General features: G+C 40.8%; 1 protein-coding gene across 1 annotated transcript in view; it reads left to right on the top strand.

The window, feature by feature from the left end:
- The window catches only part of auh (AU RNA binding protein/enoyl-CoA hydratase), a 28,180-nt gene that overhangs the window by 1,064 nt on the left and 9,756 nt on the right, over positions 1-17,360 (top strand). The window contains exons 2-6 of the mRNA XM_067258364.1: positions 1,786-1,853; positions 1,951-2,038; positions 2,349-2,435; positions 6,877-6,969; positions 8,056-8,112. Coding sequence (XP_067114465.1) covers positions 1,786-1,853; positions 1,951-2,038; positions 2,349-2,435; positions 6,877-6,969; positions 8,056-8,112 — 393 coding nt within the window. The remainder of the gene's footprint in view (positions 1-1,785; positions 1,854-1,950; positions 2,039-2,348; positions 2,436-6,876; positions 6,970-8,055; positions 8,113-17,360) is intronic.

Below are 17,360 nucleotides of genomic sequence, written 5' to 3'. Positions count from 1 at the left end.
TTATGAAGTGTTGCAGATTCTATCATAACCCTATAACATGCTGTAGTGCTATAACATACAACAACAAAAAAAGCCAATATTTTTTATTTTCAGGAAAAAGTCCTTAGAATTTTTTATTATAAATACATACAAATTCTATAAACACATACTTACACGTAAATTATAACATAATAAAGGTATTTGTCATATAATAGATCATTCATTGTACACAATATATTAAACATATGTGTAATTATTGTTACACAATATTTATTAATACAGTCAACTTTTATCTGGTTGGAATGCACACACTAGGTAGACTCATTTGATTGCTTGTGGCACTGTAAAAACAGCAGGAAGAGGATCGTGTATGCTTCCATCCTACAAACCTATACTGTATTTGCTAATAATTTATGTCAGCATATGAAATGTATACACATTTACATTTAGACATTTAGTCATTTAGCAGACGCTCTTATCCAGAGCGACTTACAGTAAGTACAGGGACATTCCCCCGAGGCAAGTAGGGTGAAGTGCCTTGCCCAAGGACACAACGTCAGTTGGCATGACCGGGAATCAAACTGGCAACCTTCGGATTACTAGCCCGATTCCCTAACCGCTCAGCCACCTGACTCCCTATATAACATATGCTCGGTACATTTCACATTAATTGGGAGTGTTAACCTTTGGCAAGGCGAAAACCTATATTCTCTCTCATATATTTTTATTATTTATTTTCCCACCCCCCCAGTGAATTTTTGCACTACATAGACAATGTCGGTGTAGAAATGTTCGTTTTGGTCCCGATTGCGTTGCTTGTGTCTGCGAAAATGTTCCGTTTGACGGTTTAGGTATAATTTATGTTTTTGTGGAGAAAAGAGGCTAACAGTGGCTAACTAGCTAGCCACAGTCACTACTTCACAAACCCATGCGTGATTAGGCCTACATATAGTAGCCTAGAACATTAGTTTAGCAGCTCGTTAACTTCTGGGAGATAGCTACATAAAACGGCAAAACAGCTGCAGATAGGCCACAGGCAAAGGCCAGCATAATAACATGTAGCTAGCTATGCTTCCAGGCTGTGATATCAACCATATTGATCATAAGACCTGTAGAGCAATCAAATACCATTCAATCCGAACAAGTGGATATACGCGAGGGGGTTTTCCCTACCTAAAGCACAGATAGCGCTTCACATCACATGACCACCTAGTCTTCAGACAATGACGTTGTTACAATACTGACACATAATGATCACTTCTAGTAAACTTGTTATATTAGCCAGTTTTCCAGAAATACTTTTCAGTTTTTTGGGGCATTTTCTTCAGTTTGCAGAGGGTATTGTTTGAATCTGGATTCCAGCTAATATATTGCAAGTGACAACGTTGATAGATATAGGTTAGGACATTTTTTACACAGGATTGGCCAATTTCTTCGTTTTTATGCAACTTTTTCAACTATGTGAGGCTGCAACAGAGCCTATCACCATTCTCTCTTGCACTAACGGAAATTACAAGAGAACCCTGTTTAATTCTACAGTTCAATCTTATTATTTTGAAGTGTTAATGATCAGCAACATATTTATGATTTTTTATCTATGCCATCTTTATTAAAACTAAGTATGCATCAGTTGTAAAATTTCAGTAACAAAACGGACCCATCGGCAACAGACGCAAGCACACCTCACAATTACCCCAGAAATTGTACCCTCAAGTTATGTTTATTCCCTCAAAAATCAGTATTACATTTGATTTGGTTGGTTCCTCCAAGATCATGAAATCATTTATGTGTGTGGTTTTGTTTTAGGAATTGTTGTTTTTGGAATCAACAGAGCAAAAGCCAAAAATGCCATTAGCAAAAATCTGGTCAATTTGGTATGTATGCAGCTTACAAAATACATTAAAATTTATTTTAACAGACATTGAATTTCCACTTGTATCTATTCATATCCACTTGTTTGCCCTGTTTCAGATGTCAGAGGCTGTAGAGAAGGTGAAAAAGAATAACAAAGTACGAACTGTCATTTTGTGCAGTTTGGTGCCTGGGATATTTTGTGCAGGTAAAGTTGAAAGGAGTCATTGATACTTGTCAAGGCATTATTTATTATCTTTTTTATATAAAAAAATATATGTCCAAACAGATTAATATTCTACTAAATTATGTTCTTAAAATGTATCTTCTCTGTGTATTGTTGTCTGCAGTCATGTTCCAAAATGCTTATTTATTATGTATTTAAAGCTGAGAGGTCAATTGAAAGGGTTCTGTGTTTTTGTTATTGAAATGGTATGAAACAGTCAGCATTTCTTCTGATGCATATTTTTAGACATTTGCATTTAATAATTATGATTTGTCGTTTTTGCTTTATGCAGGTGCAGACCTGAAAGAGAGGGCCAAAATGCACCAAAGTGAAGTGGGACCTTTTGTCTCAAAAGCAAGGGCGCTAATCACAGAACTTGGTAAGGGGAGTGATTTAATTTGAATGATTTTGTTCTCTCTTAGCACAGCATTCTGGGTAATAGTTTTATGTTTATAAATCACCCATCAGAATCTTTTCTTTTGACTGAATTTCATCAGTCCCATTGATAAGAAAAACCTTGTTCAAAGCCAATGTTTAACACTGCATGCAAGTGAGAAATTGCATGCAATATCGCGGATGTATATCTAGCCGAATTGCACTGTAGGGGGCGAGAACAAGTCTTCGAACCTGTGTGTATGCCTTGTGTATGAAATTATCACAACAAACGTGACGTGCTAACATGGATGCAGCTATGAAGCCGCCTGGTTTGCTTCAAGGAAAATGTATTTTTAAGAAGCTTCCCAATGGAAACCTCGACAAGACTAAGGTTGTTTGCACCTTGTGCTATGCGGAATTCGTTTACTTCCAGTCTCAAATACCACCTAAACGCAAAGCATCCCTTAGCTAATGCGGAAGATGCCGGGCCAAGCACTGATGTAGTGCAGGGGAAGAGTCGTCATCAAACTACGATGTTTGAGTGCAACCGAGGCAAGCCCGTCAGCACAGCTCTATCAGCCAAGCTAACTAATCTAATAAACAGTTAATAAACACAAATACATCTTATTGAACATAATTTATTTTCATCACCAATTATCATAGTAGAACAGCTTTCTCAAGCAGTTTGTGATGCATTTTGGAAACAGGAGATGAGCTCCTGGTCTAATTCGCCACCTGGCTTGAGAAACCCGTTCTCAAAGACTTACTTTTAGTCATTATTTGGGTAGCACACATATTCTGAATGCCTTCGGCATTCAGAATCTGCGGATTTTAAAAGAAACAGCAATATGTATATACTCAACACAAAGGCTCTGTAATGGGCCAACATGAACAACATGTTCTCCATTGTCAGTGAGAGGCCCCTTTGCTGGTTTGGCCATGTCAAGAGAATGGATTTAGGCCGCATTCTCAAGGACCGGCATTAGGACTAGGCGAAAAAAAGTGATATCTCGATATTCGATATATATCTCGATATGTTTGCATTTGCTTTTTAATACGAAAACAACATTAGAAACATTAGAAACCATTAGAAAACAACAAAAACAATTTAGATAGAACAGCTATTGTTACAAAGTACAAAATGTGTAGTGCAAATGTAAGCAAATTTTAGTCAGATGGCTGAGTGGTTAGGGAGTCGGGCTATTAATCAGAAGGTTGTTGGTTCGATTCCCAGCCGTGCCAAATGACGTTGTGTCCTTGGGCAAGGCACTTCACCCTACTTGCCTCGGGGAGAATGTCCCTGTACTTACTGTAAGTTGCTGTGGATAAGAGCGTCTGCTAAATGACTAAAAGTAAATGTAAAAAAAAAAAGACCCTCCCCCACCCCATGTCTCTTGCGCGGGAAAACGTGACAAGACAAAAAGGGGACGTAATATTGGACGTTCGGCGTGTTCTTTGGGAAAGTATGCTTGAATTTGAAATATTCGATATTCACAATATTTTCACATTTTACATCGTGAAAAATTGATTGCGATATTATCGCAAATATTCTATATATATCGCCCAGCCCTAGTTGACATATGGTTTATAGTTAGTTAGTAATCTGCAGTCTAACCAAGTTAAGCTCTGTATCACTCTAATAATGCCAGGAATCTGTGTGTGTGTGTGGGTACAAATTTGAGTGGGTTTAGTTTCCCACGTTCAGCTCAAGAACCGGGAACTATACAAAGTTCATATTCTGCATGTGTCTTCTTTATAATCTAACGGAGTGCAGTGCCGCGATTGAACAAATGCGATTACAGATTAGATTTTTTTCAAATGCTTACACACTTTTTTTTACTTGTCCTCTTTTTTTCAAAACTTAACACACAAATCCAATAACTGCACACACAAAACGCAAAATGCCTCGCTTCTCTTGCAAAATGATAGCCTGGTCCTAACCAGACATTTCATTTGTACAGAGGGTCTGGGATCACTCCATTGACAAGCGTTAACTTCCTTGAAGGCTCTGTTGAAGTTTAAAACTATTGGATCTTCCCAGAGCCACTCTGATCTGCCATAACCAATCGCTAGCGTTCGCCTTAGCCAATTCCTTCACCACTACTCTAACGGAGCTAGCCGCTGTAGCTTGAAAATCAAACTTTTCCCGAAGCCCGTGGGGAGGACATGGCCACCAACAACATGGCCACCAACAAAACTTAGCAAAGATTGTTCCTGCTCCGGCTTTAACTTTTGGATATTCGGCAGCGACTCCGCCGCCATTACTGAACTACAACTCAAACTAGCGAACAACATAAACGTCATCGTTCTCAGCCACTCCCTCTGTTCGCTGATTGGACCTACAATTTTTTTTTTTCTGAAAACCAACTATTACACCGAAATCCCAGACCTAGTACAGAAGTAAAATCAAAATTTAGCGGAAGTATGTAGGAGGGCAGAGCCAGGCTAGCAAAATGAAGCACTGCGTTCAAAATATCACAAACAAGTCTCAAAAGCACACATTTGTCTCATGTTGCAAACACTTTTGCCATTATATTACATTTTGGGATATATCATATACACACAGTTATTCAAAACCTAAAGCTCTTCTTTCATGAGCTCCTTTGTACATTTCTGTACAAGATTGAAAGTAAATGGCATAGATGATGAAAGAGTCATGGTAAACACGAAAACAAGATTGAAACCAAACTTATTTTTTTACTATAAGCATTTGTGGTTGTGAATACAGTATTACACAGTACAAAAGAAAGAGTGTAGTAGGACAGAAACGGAGGTGATTACGGAATGGTGTGTCTGTGTGTAGCATACAGTAATCTATACTATTTTCTACAATATTGTCAGAATGTCTTCTTACAGTCACTGTACTGTTGCAAGGTATGATACAGTAATCCACCAGACTGTGACCAATCATGCAGTGCACTGCAGTCAATGGATGCATGGGTGCTAAAATATGTTTGTGTATAGTATACCATGTGTTGTGCTGAAACAGCTATTATGTGTACATTAGAACAGGCCTATTCTAAAGCCATGATTGGTTGGTGTTGAGTAAAGCAATGAGTGTTTACTCATGTGAGGAGTTAGTGTAAGGCACTATGTGTTGTGTTTTGCAAAAAGTGTTTTATGAAATTGAAAACTGAGTCAAAGGCCCAAAATGTGCGTATGATTTTGCTAATTTGAGGTGTGGTTCTGGTGTTTGAGTGTCAGGTTTCAGAAATTGTGTGAAAAGTAAGGAATTTGTGTGTAAGCATTTGAAAAAAAACAACACATAAGGCATTCGGAATGAAATGAAACTAAGCGTAGTAAGAAAATAGGGAATTCTGTTAAGTCATCTAGAAGCAAATTTGCTTTTACAACTGATATTCAGCAATTTTCAAAAGGGATGGCTATCTATCAAAATGACAATATAACGTGTATATACTTTCAGTATTGATCAGTGAATTTTGTTACATAAATGAATGTGTTTACTGATGTAAAAACTGCCTAAGTAGCCTACCACAATTTAACTGATGCGATTAACAAAGGCATTCGCAATGAAATTAAACCAAGCATGGTAAGGAAAATACTGAAATGATGTTTCGATATTTAAATGCGAATTCGCTTTGACAACCGATAATCAGCTGATAATCAGTGATAAGACAATTTAACAGAACCAATATAGTACATTTTGACTAACATAAGCAATGTATAACGTAGGAAACAGTAGACAAATAAAGGGTACATAATTATTTGCATGAATATAGGCTACCACAGCATTGACAATTTGACTAGACTAAATGTGGAGGTTGAACAAGTACTTCAGAGATGACAGAAAATTTCAATCGTAATATAGGTACCAAAACCACTGAGAACTGTCATTACCAGCTGCATTACAGGCACTGCCCTATCTATCTATAATTCCAGAAATCTGTGTGTGTCACCGACATCATCGCGTGCACTGTGCTTTATCTATAATTCCAGGAATATGTGTGTGTATGCCACCAATTTTATAACGGGCACTAAGCACTATCTATAGTTCCTGGAATCTGTATTTGTGTGTTTCACTGACATCTTAATCACCCGACTGCATCATGGACACTGTGCACTAGTTACATTAAATGTAAGTAATTAGCTTTTCTTTTTTTCTTTCTTGATTGACACCCTGTACTACATACACCCTGTAGTCTAGTGTGATGTACTGGGCATACTGGAGACCCTCTCTATCCCTTGTCATCCCCTACCCAAGTATCCCTGCACATTTTATAGTGTGCATGTGGGAAATATTTGTGATCATACAAAGTACCCGCGTATCACGTATTCCACACCAATACTTGTATAGCATTGATGCCTTGTCCACTAGATATTGCAAGCAGACAAGCTTGCAATATCTTGCAAGCAAGAGTTAAATATTGCATAGATTCCTTTTTTTCTTATCACTAATAAGTATCTCCCCTCTTCGTACTTTTAAGGTAATTTGCCAATGCCTACAATTGCTGCCATCGATGGAGCTGCGTTGGGAGGGGGACTGGAGATGGCCCTTGCCTGTGACATCAGAATTGCATGTAAGACTGGGCTCTCTGTAACATGCATGCAGATGCTTGTGTAGTATGAGAACATGAACGTGATTTCATCAGCAATCTTTTAATAGAGAAGCTATACACACACACGCATTGTCTTGTTATCTGCAATGACAAAGCAGGACATTTGTAATGTCCACACATGACTTTCTCTATGAATGGAGGGTATGACACGTAGTACAATCAGCTGTATATTTGAATATGGCTATAAGGTTATGTTATGAACATATCATTTAAAAGTTTGGTCTGTTATGTGAAATAAAACCTTAATATTATCAAAACATAGACCACAAAAGGTCAGCCTATTAGCTTATGAATCTCAAATCATAAAATTGAATAGATTTCAGGCTTTTTTATTACAACCTTTTGACAACTTACAACATTTTCAGTTGTCAAAACCTTAAGCAGAATACATTGACCTCAGAAAACATTCAACACTCAACTCAAACTAACTTTGTCACAGATTTCTTTTTTCTAAGTTAGCATTAATCTCTTATAAGAATATGTAAATGTGTTGACTTTCACACGTGTGTCTGATAACATGGTTAGTCACAGCTAATGGCAGAGCAGCAAGCTATTTTAAGTGTATGTCATTGATGCAGCTGCTTTGAGAAATGATGGTGAGAGGTGGTGGAGAATTGTTTTGGCATCATAGCATCAGTGCTATGGCATCCCACATTCGTTAGTAATTCTTGGAAAATTTACCAAAACTTGAAATGAGTCCTGGGATAAATCAACTTCCTATAGCCCAATGAGTGTAAACATATTGCTTCGATGTTTTGTTTGCAAAAAAAACTATATTATTAGAAGGGCCAACTGATTTTTGTGGACAGTGTCAAGTGTGGCACTTTATACTGCAAAACATATTATTCATCAGCATAATCACTTTAGAATGGAAAGTGGTAGAATTGCAACAGGTTTATTAAGCAGAGTTTAAAGATGTTATGTTGTATTAGCTTTGTCTAATGAAATGCTACTGTGTCATTATAGCCAGAATACCTGAGGGTATGTCCAAGTGAATCACTCAGGGTACTTAAGATGACAATGCTTCTCTCTTTCTCTCTTATTTAGCAAACTGTGCAAAAATGGGACTGGTAGAGACCAAACTTGCAATAATTCCAGGAGCCGGTAAGGTTTGATTTGAGTTCTTTTCTGCTCATGTTTTTTAAGTCATGTTCCACAAATCACCCCACCCACCATAAAGATTTTATATCGTAAGGTTACCCTCAAGTAAATGCAAACCTTGTTTGGTTTTGATGAGAAACATTTAAAGAAAACCTTTTAATCCAATCTTGCTGTTACAACCAATAGCTCAAATGACAGTAAGAAAGTCACTCCCTTCATGTTATGAACTTGATTTTTCATTGATTCCCTGAATCAAAATCTCGTTCTTTATTTTGTATTTATGGTTTACCAGCTTTTGACAATGTGAGGTTGACTGAATCAAATTGGGGGTACAAACGGATTCAGCTTTACTTTGGTAAAACTTCATTAACTCGTGTTTGCAGTGTTGTTTTTCCATATATGTCAAACTTAGTTACCCCTCATATCAGGTGTCCTGGACTTTAATCTGATTACTTCAGTTATCACTAGGAGTTTATACATGGAACATGCTAGCAATAATAGGAGGGTAACAGCAGGAAAGTGGGTCAATTTGCAAATGTCCATTTGACCAAGGTCGGTGTTGCAGATCCCCGACCCCCCCCTACCCCCCCTCCCAAAAAGGATTTTTATGAAACAAGATTACTTCCCTGATTAACTCATTCTAAGAATAGAGGTGTGTCACACCAGACCCACCTTTGCGTTTTTGTGTATAGTAAATATAGCTGAGAGAACAACAATGGTACATGGCTAAATGCCTTGATCAGAAGAAAATGGTAGGCCTGGGCATTCCAGTTATTTTGTTGTGTAAACCTAGGCATTAAGATGTTTTCACAAGTCTGATGCAATATGAAACTTTGTATTTGACCAGCATTTCGGATCTAATAGGGTTTAGATACATTTTTACTTGTTTGTCCCTTTATCAAGTTATGGTGATTGTGTTACATTACATGAATGCAGAGATATCATGTCTGTTATTTCTGATATGCTTCTCTTGTTTTTCCTTTCCTCTCTGCTGGACGATGTCACTGAGAACAACATTTGTTACAGTGGCACCTGTCGTTTGTGCTCATTGATTCATCTTGTCCATTGTCAGGGATTTGTGTGTCTTCAGGTTTCTGTGTTTGGACTCCGTCCAAGCATTCAGTTGCCCTTTGTATGCCCCTCCCGCGTGTCCAAAGGGATTTAGCACTTGACATTTAGCTAGCTCTGCCTTCTTGCTCAGTCTCAACCTCTAACTCTTTCATCAAATTCATGTGGCTGCAGTTGACATTCTATATTATATTTATAGATAGATGATAAGAGGTCTTTAGATATTGGGGAACATTTTAGCAGAACGTTAGGCCTCTTATCATGGCAGTCAACAAATTATATGTTTAAAATTTAATATTATGTAGCCCTACAGAAATATTACCTCTGCAGTCTGGGACCATTGTTAGAGGATCAGTAAGTATCAATGAGATAAGGTGTCTTTTAATTCTTGCACTCTAAAACTTATTTGCAGAGAAAACTGGGAAGATAGATACAGTGTCACAATCTCTTCTCTACTTGCCTGTTGCCTGTCTATCCCCCAAATGAAAATAGGTCACCAGAGCACTGGCTCCTGTCCAAGAATTGAGAGATTTATTCACCACATTCACGCTTCCTGGAAATGGAGGGGTGGATGTGGTCACAAGACATATTTTTGTTTGGCAAACATGCCACCTTGTGCGCTGGAACATATGCCCCATGACCAGTTACTAAATGCTATCCATCTGAAGAGGGTTACTGCTTGTTCTACAACTCTATGTGTCATTGATCAACATTGCCATGTCTCTTGTCTCCCCCATCTGCCTCGGTAAATATCAAGTACACAGGACAAGAGGTTTATGTTGAGTTTCCTGTTTATCTTTGGATTTAACAGGTGGAATTAGCAGCCTTAAAGTAAAAGGCATACTGCAGTCCTCAAGCATAAGAGTTCAATGGAAGTATCTGTCCTTATAAACCCATCACAAGCTTGTGTGTATAAGACCCATAATCTTGTAATGATATTGCTTACCAGATTTTCGTTGTATGAAACGATTATACTGGTATTTAACGTGAATTCCATTCTCCTTTGCCTATCAAAGTTCTCTGCAGTAAAACGGTTTGCTCCTTCCCTAACCCGTTTGGCAGGCGCTGAACCATTTCCAACGAATCAGCACACTGAGGTCAAAGAGCTGTCGGTATTGAGATTGCGTATTCACTCCTTGTCCTGGCTAATCGGGAACCTGCGTTTTTTTTGTCAGTTATTGAATGTTGTGTGATATATCTGGAGCAGGCAAGAAACTACAGATTTCCCATCTGGGTTTGGCACTATCAGGCCAGGGGAAAATATATAGAGGTGAATACTCGATTCTGATTAGCTGCAGGGGTGTCCATTATTTTATGACATTGTACACCTTCTAAGTAGTTCCAGTAAAACTGTCTGTTCACTGTTCTAAATTAATGCGCTGGCTACATAGTATCATACTAGTAATCATGTAGTATGAGCCTGTGTCTAAAATGAGTAACCATAGCAACAGGGACACATTCAAAGCCTCCGTTTACAGTTTATTGAAACACTTTAATAAACTAACATCTAATTACAACAATGAGTGACTTCAACATTTCTTTTAACCTATTTGAAGAATTTACATTTCGTGAACTTACTGTGTCAGTGTTACACAACCGATCATCTCACACCCCATTCGCTATAACCTCACCCTCCTGGCGACTTTTATTGTCAAAATCGACTAGCGACAAATCTAGCAACTTTTTCCGGTGTTTTTGGAGACTTGCTGGAGTTTTGGAGACTCACGTGATAGCACGGATCGTTTTGCAGTACTGTCCTCATCAATCAGTGGGTGCTGCCGTGAGCTCCTCCCCATCCCAAAACACTCACAGGCAGTCAGTCTCACAGCTTCGCGCAGCAGTCCTAGCTACAGTCAAAGCGGACAGCAGCAGACCCACACACTCCGCATCCAGACTGCAAATGAATCACGCATGCGCTAATCCACCGTTGTTCCCGCCCTGGCTTAGAGAGCAAAATAAATACTGTACATAAATATACAGTTAGGTCCATAAGTATTTAGGACATATAGGACATTGACACAATTTTCATAATTTTGGCTCTGTATACCACCACAATGGATTTGAAATGAAACAATCAAGATGTGCTTTAAGTGCAGACTTTCATCTTTAATTTCAGGGTATTTACATCCAAATCAGGTGAACGGTGTAGGAATTACAACACATTTTATATGTGGCCCCCCCCCTTTTTAAGGGACCAAAAATTATTGGACAAACTAACATAATCATAAATCTACTTGTCACTTTTAATACTTGGTTGCAAATCCTTTGCAGTCAATGACAGCCTGAAGTCTGGAACCCATAGACATCACCAGACGCTGGGTTTCGTCCCTGGTGATGCTCTGCCAGGCCTCTACTGCAACTGTCTTCAGTTCCTGCTTGTTCTTGGGGCATTTTCCCTTCAGTTTTGTCTTTAGCAAGTGAAATGCATGCTCAATTGGATTTAGGTCAGGTGATTGACTTGGCCATTGCAGAACATTCCACTTCTTTGCCTTAAAAAACTCTTTGGTTGCATTCGCAGTATGCTTCGGGTCATTGTCCATCTGCACTGTGAAGCGCCGTCCTATGAGTTCTGAAGCATTTGGCTGAATCTGAGCAGATAATATTGCCCGAAACACTTCAGAATTCATCCTACTGCTTTTGTCAGCAGTCACATCATCGATAAATACAAGGGAACCAGTTCCATTGGCAGCCATACATGCCCACGCCATAACGCTACCTCCACCATGCTTCACTGATGAGGTGGTATGCTTTGGATCATGAGCAGTTCCTTCCCTTCTACATACTCTTCTCTTCCCATCATTCTGGTACAAGTTGATCTTGGTCTCATCTGTCCATAGGATGTTGTTCCAGAACTGTACAGGCTCTTTTAGATGTTTTTTGGCAAACTCTAATCTGGTCTTCCTGTTTTTGAGACTCACCAATGGTTTACATCTTGTGGTGAACCCTCCGTATTTACTCTGGTGAAGTCTTAATTGTTGACTTTGACACAGATACGCCTACCTCCTGGAGAGTGTTCTTGATCTGGCCAACTGTTGTGAAGGGGTTTTTCTTCACCAGGGAAAGAATTCTTCTGTCATCCACCACAGTTGTTTTCCGTGGTCTTCCGGGTCTTTTGGTGTTGCTGAGCTCACCAGTGCGTTCTTTCTTTTTAAGAATGTACCAAACAGTTGATTTGGCCACACCTAATGTTTTTGCTATCTCTCTGATAGGTTTGTTTTGATTTTTCAGCCTAACGATGGCTTGCTTCACTGATGGTGACAGCTCTTTGGACTTCATATTGAGAGTTGACAGCAACAGATTCCAAACACAAATACCATACTTGAAATGAACTCTAGACCTTTTATCTGCTCCTTGTCAATGAAATAACGAACTCCCTTTATGAGGGAATAACATACACCTGGCCATGGAACAGCTGAGCAGCCAATTGTCCAATTACTTTTGGTCCCTTAAAAAGGGGGGGGCCACATATAAAATGTATTGTCATTCCTACACCGTTCACCCGATTTGGATGTAAATACCCTGAAATTAAAGCTGAAAGTCTGCACTTAAAGCACATCATGATTGTTTCATTTCAAATCCATTGTGGTGGTATACAGAGCCAAAATTATGAAAATTGTGTCAATGTCCAAATACTTATGGACCTAACTGTATATAAATGTAAACATTTCTTCACTGTCACACTGAAATAAATCACTGCATTTTACCTCACACAGCCTCAGTCACTTACTCACCTCCTCAACTGTGTGTGTGCGCCTCTGTTACATATCGTGAAACCCTAGCTAGCTAGCTAGCCAGCTGTTACAGTTATGCAAATTAGGCGATTACATCAATTAGCGACTTTCCTTACTGAGGAGGTGGCAACACTGGTTGGATTGCATTTATATGTATGACTTAGGCTACTTGAACTTTGGTTTTAGCTTAAGTCAATAGTGTTTAACGTAGCAAAAATTTGCATTGCGGCGAGGTGTTAACGCCACAGCTGGTTGGAGGATGTATTGCCTTTATATGTATGACATGGCCGATAATTTTGTTTGTGAACATCTTTATATGGATTTGGGGACAATGAAATGGTTGAATAGCTGGCTAGTCTTGTTGTGAAACACTGTCAAATTATATGTAGGTTAGTTTTGAGAATATGTCAACTTTGAATCAATTGTAATCATGCTTTTAAGGTTGGGTTGGTCTACACACATGTTGGTTAATAAAATAAAGAAATGAGACGATGGAGATCAATTGCATGAATGGTGAACACTTGATTTTTCTCCAGAACACCTGACACTGGAAGGCACAAGAGAGAACGTTTGAGAGCCGGTGTTGTACGCATGTGTATACTTACCTAGGCAAGACCCTAGGGACAAAATGTATTGCATACCCACATCCAAGCTTTTACCATACTTCCTCTACCTACCATTTAATCTATTAGAATCAGAATCAGAATGGGATTTATTCGCCATGAAAGTTTGCACAGACAAGGAATTTGCTTTGGCAGGAAGGTGCATACAATAAACGTATACCTACAATTTAAATATGTGGACTATCTATACTAAGGGTACATAAACTAGCAGTACTAAGTGGGATTAGAATATAATTAAATATACAATAAAATAAAATATAAGTTGCCGTAAATTACAATATAAAAATACAAAAATACAAATATTACAAAAAATACAAATGTACAAGATACCATTATTGTAATGCAGTGCAAAAAGCAGTGTGTTTTAAGCAAGAAGTCATTAGAGTCAGTGTGGTCCCTTGGCCTTGTTGAAGAGGCCAACAGCGGAAGGGAAGAAACTGTTTTTGTGGCGTGAGGTATTGGTCCTGATGGACCGCAGCCTTCTGCCGGAGGGGAGTGACTGAAACAGGGAGTGTCCAGGGTGGGAGGAGTTGGCCACAATCTTCCTCGCTCGCCTCAGGGTCCTCGAGGTGTGCAGGTCCTCGAGGGTAGGCAGATTGCAGCCAATCACCTTCTCAGCAGTGCGGATGATACGCTGCAGTCTGCTCTTGTCCTTGGCAGTGGCAGCAGCGTACCAGACGGTGATGGAGGAGGTGAGGATGGACTCAATGATGGCTGAGTAGAAGTGCACCATAATTGTCTTTGGCAGGTTGAACTTCTTCAGCTGCCGAAGGAAGTACATCCTCTGTTGTGCTTTCTTGATGAGGGAGCTGATGGTCAGTTCCCACTTGAGGTCCTGGGAGAGGATAGTGCCCAGGAACCCGAAGGACTCCACAGTGTTGACTGGGGAGTCACACAGGGTGATGGGGGTGAGTGGGGCTGTGTTCCTCCTGAAGTCCACAACCATCTCCACTGTCTTAAGAGCATTGAGCTCTAAGTTGTTCTGGCTGCACCAGGTCACCAGGTTGGCCGCTTCCCACCTATAATCAGACTCGTCTCCACCAGAGATGAGCCCAATAAGGGTGGTGTCGTCCGCAAACTTCAGGAGTTTGACGGACGGATGACTGGAGGTGCAACTGTTGGTGTACAGGGAGAAGAGCAGAGGAGAAAGGACGCAGCCCTGAGGTGATCCAGTGCTGTTGGACCGGGAGTCAGAGACTTGTGTTCCCAGCTTAACGCACTGCTTCCTGTCAGACAGGAAGTCTTTGATCCACCTGCAGGTGGAATCAGGCACGTTCAGCTGGGAGAGCTTGTCCTGAAGCAGGGCGGGGATGATGGTATTGAAGGCAGAGCTGAAGTCCACAAACAGGATCCTGGCATAGGATGCTGGGGAGTCCAGGTGCTGTAGGGTGAAGTGGAGGGCCATGTTAACTGCATCGTCGACAGACCTGTTGGCTCTGTAGGCACACTGCAGGGGGTCCAGTAGAGGGTCAGTGATGGATTTAAGGTGTGCCAGCACCAGGCGCTCGAAAGACTTCATTACCACAGAGGTCAGGGCGACGGGTCTGTAGTCATTATGTCCTGTTGGCCTTGGCTTTTTTGGCACAGGGATGATGGTGGAGGACTTGAGACAGGCTGGCACATGGCATGTCTCAAGGGAGGTGTTAAAGATGTAGGTAAACACCGGAGACAGCTGGTTAGCGCAGTGCTTGAGGGTGGCTGGAGAGATAGAGTCCGGCCCAGCTGCTTTGCGGGGATTCTGCCTCTTGAAAAGTCTGTTAACTTCACCCTCCTGAATGGAGAGTGTCGTCACTGTAGAGGGGGGGAGGTGGGAGGCCTCCTGGGTGGGAAGGGGTAGTTCAGGACTGTCCAATTGTCTTTCAAATCTGCAGTAGAACTCATTCAGGTCGTTGGCCAGGCGGGAGTCGTTAGTGGAGTGGGGGGCTCTGGGCTTGTAGTTGGTAATCTGCCTGAGCCCTCTCCAGACAGAAGCAGAGTCGTTTGCAGAGAATTGGTGTTTTAGTCTCTCTGAGTACAGTCGTTTAGCCTCCCTCACCGCCTTGCTAAACCTGTTCTTCGACTCCTTGAAACTGTCTTTGTCCCCACTCCTAAACGCGGCCTCTTTCTCTGACCTCAACCTTCTGAGTTTAGCTGTAAACCAGGGTTTGTCGTTGTTGTAGCTTACCCTGGTGCGTGTTGGTATACAGCAGTCCTCACAGAAGCTGATGTATGATGTCACAGCCTCTGTGAGCTCATCCAGACTATTGGTAGCAGTCGTGAACATGTCCCAGTCAGTGCAGTCCAAGCACGCCTGCAGATCCTCCATAGCTTCACTGGTCCACTGTTTTGATGTCCTCACAGCAGGTTTACAGTGCTTTAGCTTCTGCCTGTATGCAGGAATCAGGTGGACCATGGCGTGGTCAGAGTGACCCAGTGCTGCTCGGGGGACCGCATAGTATGCTTTGGTGATTGTAGAGTAGCAGTGATCCAAGGTGTTTCCTTCTCTGGTAGGGCATTTGATGAATTGTCTATATTTTGGGAGTTCTTGAGTGAGATTGCCTTTGTTAAAGTCGCCTAGCACAATAACCAAGGAATCCGGATTTTCATGCTCCACACTCAGTATCTGGCTGGCGAGCACACGTTGCGCCTCGTTGACGCTGCGGAGGCATGTAGACGCCAACCAGAATGAATGATGCAAACTCTCGTGGCGAGTAAAAAGATCTACAGATTACACAATCATCTCACACAGTGCCGGTCCTAGCACATTTGGTGCCCTAGGCAAGGTTTACCCCTGGCAACCCCCCCCCCCCCCCCCCCCCCCCCAGTGCAGTAACTTTTTAATGCCAGCAGAAGGGCGCCAACCACAACACGGACATATGACGTGATTGGCGCCCTCTGCTGGTAGTGCGTTTGAAACTCAAGGACAGCGGGAAGGTTAATTTAATTGGATGCACTTGGGAAATTGCCGCCCCCCTCTTCATGCCGCCCTAAGCGGGTGCCTATGTCGCCTATAGCAAGGATCAGCACTGATCTCACATCCCATTCGCTATTAAACTTGCTACTTCGGGCTGCGGCCGATAGTAGATCTAGCCTACATGTGGCCGATAATTTGTTCGTGAAAATCTTGATATTGATTTGGGGACAATGACATTAGCTCTAGTCTTCTTGACAAAACATACTGTCAAATTATATTTAATGTTTGTCAACCGTATGCACTGTTATTGTCTTTGAATATGCTAGCATAACGTTAGCTCTAGCTTTCTGGCTCATATCTCAGCCAAAGGAAAGCCGAGGTTGGTTCTACTAGAACTTCTAGCTCTATGAGCTGAGCGGACTAATATCAGAGTTGGCTTATTTCTTGTGAAAAACGTTAGACTGTAAAACACATGAATATATAAAATAATGTTCATACTTTTTTTTCTTGGCTAGTGACCATGGTATTTTCTGATATTGGACACCTCGTCGAGTTAGCCTACACATGCACGGAATAAAAGAACCGTAGGGAGCTTTAACGCAAATATCGCAATCAATCTACGCAAACATAGCGAGAAATCTTACGGAATCGTTTTGGGGCTTTACCCTTCGGTTTTAGATGTTCAACGTTTAGCCTACAAAGACTTGAGCGTCAAACATGTAGCATGGATGAGTGTAGCCATGCAACTAAAGATGCCAGGTTAGTTAGAATTGTGAAATGTTTATTGTAGGCCAACAGAATAGTGTTCTGCCATGTAATCATTTGTTATCTAGCTCAATACAAATATTTAACCAAATGTACTTGTTATCCCATAAACATACTGTTGAAAGCTATATTATCCTAGCTCTTTCTGTGGCAAAGCACTGCAAAAGTTGG

The sequence above is a fragment of the Osmerus mordax genome, chromosome 20 (genome assembly GCF_038355195.1).
Source record: "Osmerus mordax isolate fOsmMor3 chromosome 20, fOsmMor3.pri, whole genome shotgun sequence".
Lineage (NCBI taxonomy): Eukaryota > Metazoa > Chordata > Actinopteri > Osmeriformes > Osmeridae > Osmerus > Osmerus mordax.
The sequence above is the reverse complement of the archived record's forward strand: the minus strand, read 5'-3'. Positions and strand labels throughout refer to the sequence as shown.